This window comes from Pistacia vera, unplaced genomic scaffold (genome assembly GCF_008641045.1).
Source record: "Pistacia vera cultivar Batoury unplaced genomic scaffold, PisVer_v2 Contig69, whole genome shotgun sequence".
Taxonomy (NCBI): domain Eukaryota; kingdom Viridiplantae; phylum Streptophyta; class Magnoliopsida; order Sapindales; family Anacardiaceae; genus Pistacia; species Pistacia vera.
The window spans coordinates 578,042-586,266 of NW_022196545.1; the positions used below are offsets into that span (position 1 = coordinate 578,042).

The 8,225-nt window shown below is 32.0% G+C and overlaps 2 protein-coding genes across 2 annotated transcripts; both read left to right on the forward strand.

Annotated features, from left to right (window-relative positions):
• The first annotated feature begins 3,547 nt into the window (after nucleotides 1-3,547).
• On the forward strand, nucleotides 3,548-4,718 carry LOC116113724 (1-aminocyclopropane-1-carboxylate oxidase-like). Its single transcript, XM_031399882.1, has 2 exons — nucleotides 3,548-4,146; nucleotides 4,283-4,718. The coding sequence occupies exons 1-2, from the start codon at nucleotides 3,611-3,613 to the stop codon at nucleotides 4,716-4,718; spliced, it is 972 nt and encodes a 323-aa protein (XP_031255742.1). The 5' UTR covers nucleotides 3,548-3,610.
• A 613-nt stretch (nucleotides 4,719-5,331) lies between these two features.
• On the forward strand, nucleotides 5,332-7,813 carry LOC116113742 (1-aminocyclopropane-1-carboxylate oxidase-like). Its single transcript, XM_031399903.1, has 3 exons — nucleotides 5,332-5,937; nucleotides 6,074-6,428; nucleotides 7,541-7,813. The coding sequence occupies exons 1-3, from the start codon at nucleotides 5,402-5,404 to the stop codon at nucleotides 7,766-7,768; spliced, it is 1,119 nt and encodes a 372-aa protein (XP_031255763.1). The 5' UTR covers nucleotides 5,332-5,401; the 3' UTR covers nucleotides 7,769-7,813.
• Nucleotides 7,814-8,225: the final 412 nt, after the last annotated feature.

The window sequence follows — 8,225 nt, forward strand, 5'->3', positions numbered from 1 at the left end:
ATCAATTAATAATGTGAAACAATTATATATATTTTATTATAAAAATATAACAAGGACAATTAGGTAATGGAATTGAAATAATAATTCAATGAATAACAAAAAATATTTATAGCAATTTATTGATTTTTTATAATAAATCAAAATATCAAATGATACTTTATACATATATAATATATATATTATGTATTAACATATGATTATGGATAATAGCATATTATGTATAATGTATAATACATATGATACATTATAAATTATTAATATATAACATATATATTATGTATATCAAATGGTACATTATACATATGTTTATTATGTATTAAAAACATTTATAATGATTTATTAATTTATTATAATGAATCAAAATATCAAATGATACATTATAATAAATTATAAATAAATAACCACCATATATATTATAATAAATTATAAATAAATAACTACCATAATATAACAAGGGCAATTTGGTAATAAAATTGAAACAATGATTCAATGAAGGGAAAAAAAATATTTATAATGATTTATTGATTTATTATAATTAATCAAAATATCAAATGATGCATTATACATATATAACATATATATTTTGTATTAACATATGATTACAGATAATAACATATTATATATAGTATATAATGTATAATATATAATGTATAATTTTTGTTTCATAGCATATTATGTATAATACATATGATACATTATACATATATAACATATATATTATGTATATCAAATGATACATATACATATATAACATATTTATTATGTATTAAAAATATTCATAATAATTTACTATATTTAATTTATATATGCGCATAGTTTATTATATTTAATATAAATAATTTATCTATTATTTATTACTATATGTATATGGTTTCACTCAATGTTCCTACAATTATATTATTATAATTACATTTAAATTTGATCAATTAAAAATGTGAAACAATTAATTATGAAAGTGGTATATATATATACGGGTCGGGGTGAGATTAACCTTGTCCCTGAATTCGGGGATTGATTTTGTGCCTTGGCCTGGGCCGTCCCCGAAAATTTTGGAGAATCTTCGCCCCATTTGGGCCGGGGCGGGAACATGCCCATCCCTAGTAGCTCTCATTTCTTTCGTTTTCACCACCAATAAAAATTTAAAAATCCATCCCCTCGAAAATCAACAAAATAAACTTAAATAAAATCCCATAAAATACGAGGTATTACATTTTTAAATACTTCTTCACTTTAAGGCCCGAAACTCGTGAAAAATGAGAAATTTTTTATATAACATGTAGTCCTTATATTGTCCAGCATTTTCTTATCTATTAAGCCAAGGTTTTATGTATATATGTTCAGGTTGTGGAAAGTTTTGTTCATCTCAATAAAAGTCATAGACAAGTTCTTAAAAAGTGATTTAACTTGATTTGAGTTGGATTAAATCCAATTGGGTTAGATTTTGAAAATGTGTTTGGTACATTTTTTTTAAACTGTTTAAATTATTTTTTAACTCCCTATATTTGTTAATTTAGCTAAATATACCCACAATAAAAGTTTAAAAATTAATTAAAACACCCCAACCATCCAAGAGGATAGTCGATCGCTGACCACCATCGTCGGACTACAATCAGCAATCGTAGGAATGACGCACGACTAATTAGATCTGACTAGTCGTGCACCGATATGACTTTTTTTGATCAGATCCACCATGGTATTGTTAGTGCATAACTTTTCTATTAAATCAGGGAAGACAATAAATTGAGAAAATATGATCAATTTAAGGTGATAAAATAAAACAATTGAGGTGATGGAAGTTAATTTAGGATTTTATTTTATATACATTAGATAAATAACAAAACTCTTACATTAAATGCATGAATCGAAAGGAATTAAATGAATAAATGTTACAGTATGAAAACGTACTCATATTAAATTTGAAATATTTAAATACAAAGATATATTTAATTTTTGAAAAGTTAACTCAAAACACTTTATTTCGTCACAAGGGAGTTGGTTTTAAGTCACATATTCGTCATTCAACTTACAATAAAATGAATTTACAATAGTCAAATGTATATTCTTAAACAATTAGGTCCTAGACCATTTTATGGCACAAATATTCTGTTTCTACTATAAAATTTTCTAAGTTTACTTGTTCAATTATAGAAAATATGCAACATTGGTACCCATGTGTTCATACATTGATATTCAAATAGATTTATACTTGACCATACCATAAAAACCAAAGTTCAAACTTTGTTTTATTATTTGATTAGTGAAGACCGGCACTTAATCACCAAATTTAGACTTTTCTTTATTTTTTTAATTTTCTCATGTATACTTTTTTGTTTTCAAAAGTATTGAAAAATTGAATAAAACAAAACAAGAAAATGTGTTGAATTTGTGTTTTCTTGAAAGCCGTTTTTATATCTACAAACATAAAAGCGATCACTATAAAATATGAAAAAAAAATATAGATTTTAAAATGAATTAACCAAAATGGAGTTGACTCAATTAAATTCTAGGTCCTAGCAGCCAGATTAGCTTCAGTTTGGGCCCTTCAACATATCTACGGCCCAATTCATGTTTCATTGATTGGGCCTAAAAATTTTCAATCGGCCCATACTCTAAGGGCTCTTATGAATTAGAGAAACGGGTTAATTCAAAACTAGGCCGAGTTTAGTTTTCTGCCTATTAATCTTTGGGCCAAGCCCAAACGATTGGACTGTGGCCCAGCCCATTCATTTTTTTTTTTTTTAAATATATTCTAGACCCAAATTTTGTTCATTTTGAGCATCGGTGGTATAATTACTTCACCAAAAGGTTGGGATAGTTTATGTTTGGTGGTGGGGTAAAGAATAATCTTTAGTAGCTTAACTTTATGAAATTGAGACAACATGGGCCCTGCAAGTCTGAAGTAAGCCTGCATATTGTATTATCATGAGATCTCTCTCTCTCTCTCGTCCATGCTTTCTTTTCAATTTTACAGCATAAAAGCTTTAAACTTTAAAGTTCAAACTATAACATATTTTCGATAGGATTCTTGGGTATATTATTCAAGAGATCCTGAGTTCGAATTCCTCCTTAATTGCTAATAGGGATGGTCATTAAAACTTTTATCCAGTTGATAGTTTCAAGATCTTAAGAGATTAGTTAAGATGCGAGTAAGCTGGCTCGAACAGCCTTGATCATCCAAAAAGAAAAAAAAGTTATTCTCATTTAAACCCAATATATATATATATATAATAGGTGGCAACTCAAATTTTGAGATTGTGAAAAGTTGAAAATAAGGAGATTATATGTTCGCAACAATTGGTTCGAGTGAGCAATGTGACCCCTGATGTTGAAATGAGCCTTTGTGTCAGCCAGCAGGCCAATTCAATTGCTTTAAAAGAGATGATGACGAAAAAAGCAAAAAAATGTTGTGATGATTCTGTAAATGTAGACATTGTTAATGGTAGTGCATCATTGTTTCTCCAATCACTTTTTCTTTATCACTCATCAAAAAAGAAAGTTAAATAAGAAAAGGAAATGGAGAATTCATATGCTACAAGACACTCAACAGTCTTTATCATATTAATAACAAGTTATACTTAATTCTACTGAGCTTAATTCTCTGATCTTTTCAATGGCTGCAGTTTCACCCCAATCCGTGCCCGAAAAGCCCCTCGATTTCCGTGCTCCACCGCCGTCGCCCATCGCCAGCAGCCGCCGGTCATCGGTCACCAATGATGATGTCCTCACTGAATATCTTGAGCATTCACTGCGTGTCCCGGATTTGATTTTGCCTGATAAAGTGTTTCCTAGGCAAAAGTTTATTGAAAACCCTCCAAGAATTGATTTTCAGACATTGAATTCTGAAGAGAGTTGTGATTCTGTTTCCAAGATTGTGGATTCTATAACCACAATTGGTTGTTTTCAGCTTGTGAATTATGGAATTCCAAGTGAATTAATCAAATCTGCTTTGGCCATTGCCGCCGGAGTCTTCCGGGTGTCGCCGGAAAAGCGAGCAACAGTCACGAGGTCCCCGGAGAAGCCATATGGGTTTGAGGAAGTTCATGGGGAAGAAGAGAGTGAAATGAGTGAAGAATTTGTATGGTGTAGAGATGAAAATTTGAAGCTTGAAATGGAGGGAATTTGGCCTCTTGGATATTCAAAATTCAGGTAATTAACAACCATTCTTGAACATATATGTTTTCTTGTAGTTTAATATTTTCTTGTGCTTCATAATACAAGTTCGAGGATTTCTGGATTAACAAACAGATAATTCTATAAAAATGAATTTTCTTGAAATGTGCAGTGAGAAAATGGAGACCCTTTTGGGGGATATAGAGAAGTTGGGTGAGAAAATTCTGGTGAGTTTGAGGGAAAATTGTGTGAGAAAATCAATGCATGGGGATGAAATACTGGAGGAACATGAAAATGTTGGGTCAGTTTGTCATATTCACAAACATAGCCATAACATTCTGGCTGATTTTAGCTCCCTGAGATATGATGTGATCAGAATGCTGATAAGAGGAGTTGATTATTCACATGCCTTGTGTCTGCATATTTGTGATGGAGCTTCAGAGTTTCATGTTTACTCCAAGAAAGGTTGGGTCTCGTTTTGCCCTGATAAAGATGCCATTCTCATCACTGCTGGAGATCAAATACAGGTAACTTATTCTCATTTATTCAACTCTGCATTATACGGCTCGAATCGAATAATAAATTTTCATCGTACCGTCGAGGTTTAGTTGAGTTTTGCAGACACTTTGTTTTTTATTATCCTGCATTGGCATTAGCCTTGTGTAGTTCATAACTGTTAGTAGACTGTTTGCATAATTGCAGAAACCCCACCAATTTAATTTAATTAACTTAAAACTATCATTAGGTTTTCCTTCTTTATATGTTTGACAGCTGAGCATAATAGATGAATCAGACTAAATATTGTTTATCAGTTTAATGGAGAAAATGATGACAATTTGTAGTACTCCCTTTTCTTTATAATATGATCTGTTAAAAGAGTTTAACACTACTGTTTTACTGTTAGTTTATGGTATTTGGATTGATCATGNGACATTGTGAAAAGTTGAAAATAAGGAGATTATGTGTACGTAACTATTGGTTTGAGTGAGCAATGTGACCCTTGATGTTGAAATGAGCCTCTGTGTCAGCCAGCAGGCCAATTCAATTGCTTTAAAAGAGATGATGACAAAAAAAGCAAAAAAATGTTGTGATGATTATGTAAATGTAGACATTGTTTATGGCAGCGCATCATTGTTTCTCCAATCACTTTTTCTTTATCACTTATCAAAAAAGAAAGTTAAATAAGAAAAGGAAATGGAGAATTCATATGCTACAAGACACTCAACAGTCTTTATCATATTAATAACAAGTTATACTTAATTCTACTGAGCTTAATTCTCTGATCTTTTCAATGGCTGCAGTTTCACCCCAATCCGTGCCCGAAAAGCCCCTCGATTTCCGTGCTCCACCGCCGTCGCCCATCGCCAGCAGCCGCCGGTCATCGGTCACCAATGATGATGTCCTCACTGAATATCTTGAGCATTCACTGCGTGTCCCGGATTTGATTTTGCCTGATAAAGTGTTTCCTAGGCAAAAGTTTATTGAAAACCCTCCAAGAATTGATTTTCAGACATTGAATTCTGAAGAGAGTTGTGATTCTGTTTCCAAGATTGTGGATTCTATAACCACAATTGGTTGTTTTCAGCTTGTGAATTATGGAATTCCAAGTGAATTAATCAAATCTGCTTTGGCCATTGCCGCCGGAGTCTTCCGGGTGTCGCCGGAAAAGCGAGCAACAGTCACGAGGTCCCCGGAGAAGCCATATGGGTTTGAGGAAGTTCATGGGGAAGAAGAGAGTGAAATGAGTGAAGAATTTGTATGGTGTAGAGATGAAAATTTGAAGCTTGAAATGGAGGGAATTTGGCCTCTTGGATATTCAAAATTCAGGTAATTAACAACCATTCTTGAACATATATGTTTTCTTGTAGTTTAATATTTTCTTGTGCTTCATAATACAAGTTCGAGGATTTCTGGATTAACAAACAGATAATTCTATAAAAATGAATTTTCTTGAAATGTGCAGTGAGAAAATGGAGACCCTTTTGGGGGATATAGAGAAGTTGGGTGAGAAAATTCTGGTGAGTTTGAGGGAAAATTGTGTGAGAAAATCAATGCATGGGGATGAAATACTGGAGGAACATGAAAATGTTGGGTCAGTTTGTCATATTCACAAACATAGCCATAACATTCTGGCTGATTTTAGCTCCCTGAGATATGATGTGATCAGAATGCTGATAAGAGGAGTTGATTATTCACATGCCTTGTGTCTGCATATTTGTGATGGAGCTTCAGAGTTTCATGTTTACTCCAAGAAAGGTTGGGTCTCGTTTTGCCCTGATAAAGATGCCATTCTCATCACTGCTGGAGATCAAATACAGGTAACTTATTCTCATTTATTCAACTCTGCATTATACGGCTCGAATCAAATAATAAATTTTCATCGTACCATCGAGGTTTGGTTGAGTTTTGCAGACACCTTGTTTTTTATTATCCTGCATTGGCATTAGCCTTGTGTAGTTCATAACTGTTAGTAGACTGTTTGCATAATTGCAGAAACCCCACCAATTTAATTTAATTAACTTAAAACTATCATTAGGTTTTCCTTCTTTATATGTTTGACAGCTGAGCATAATAGATGAATCGGACTAAATATTCTTTATCAGTTTAATGGAGAAAATGATGACAATTTGTAGTACTCCCTTTTCTTTATAATATGATCTGTTAAAAGAGTTTAACACTACTGTTTTACTGTTAGTTTATGGTATTTGGATTGATCATGCCAGATTCCAGGAGATGAGAGTTGGGGTCGATTTATAACTCATAGGTTCTTTTAACTAAGCAGATGTGTGTTGTGTGAGTGATTTTTATGCGAAGTTCAAAAACTAGTTCCAATGAGTTGAATTCTTTTGAGTAGGGTAGCTTGATACTAAAGGAGCAAAAAAACAAAAAAATATTACCTGAGTTTGAGTTCTCCCAGACATTAATAAGGACGGTCATTGGAGCTCTTATTCGGCCAACAGATTAAAGGCTCCAAGGATTAGTTGAGGTGTGCATAAACGGGTCGAATACTCCTGGTGATAAAAAAAACAGAAGTTGAATTCTCTGATTTGGGTTGAAAAAAGAATGTCACTCAGATATTATCAAACCAAGTGCAATCTTTTTGTTTGTGAGGATCCAACCAAAGTGTCTTTTACTTTTTATAGGTCATGAATTAGATCATAATCATTCTCATTGAGTGCAGAAGAAGTAAACCCATTTTTCTCATCAACTCTAAAAAGGGACTAAAAGTCATGAATAACCGTGACTGTGACCGATCGAATAAAACAACTCAAAAGATAAAGAAATATTATTAACCTCTTCATGCTCGTTCTAAGTTTGTAGACCCAAAACAGACAACATTTACTTAATTAAACATGAACTAATAGTTTACAAATTTCTTGTAATGAGGTTGCAAACTTTGCTAAAAAATAATGTCTTTCTTATGTGACAGGCAGTGAGCGGTGGGCAGTACAAGCATGTGATAGGAAGGCCAGTTTATAAAGAAGAGAAAGGGGACTGTATTTCAATGGCGTTTCTCTATGCTCCTCAAACCATTATCACCAACTTTACCCCCAATCTGGAGAAGGAAAAAACTATTTCCCTTCCCCAACAATTTATAGTTGCTCTACTTTTAACTCTTCTGTACCATTTTCTGGTTTTTGTTTACAAAAAATTCTGATTCTGTCTACATTTTTTTTTTTTTTTCATTCAGATTTATACATATTCACACCCTTCACTCATATATGTTCATAAAACTTTTATCATTTTTTTCTTCTTGAGTTTCTATTTTTTTCTTCTTGAGTTTCTATATTGAGAATTTTGTGTGTATGTTTTCACATTCTTTTGTGTATCAAACTCTATAATTTTTTTTTAATTCAGAATTAGCATAAAATATTTATTTATTTTATCGTTAAATTATGTGTTCAGATTAATTTGTTATAAAATATGAATTAATTGAAATACACAAGTGTGTTTAAATGATACATCCATCTGTATGTAGTCCAAATGATTAAAGTGAATTGAAGATAGTGTGAATAGATATACGATCTCAGGTTTCATTATCCATAACCCAGGCACGAGCTGAAATTATGCTAAAAAGTGTTTGAATGACTCAAATCAACTGCACAAGAGTTGAA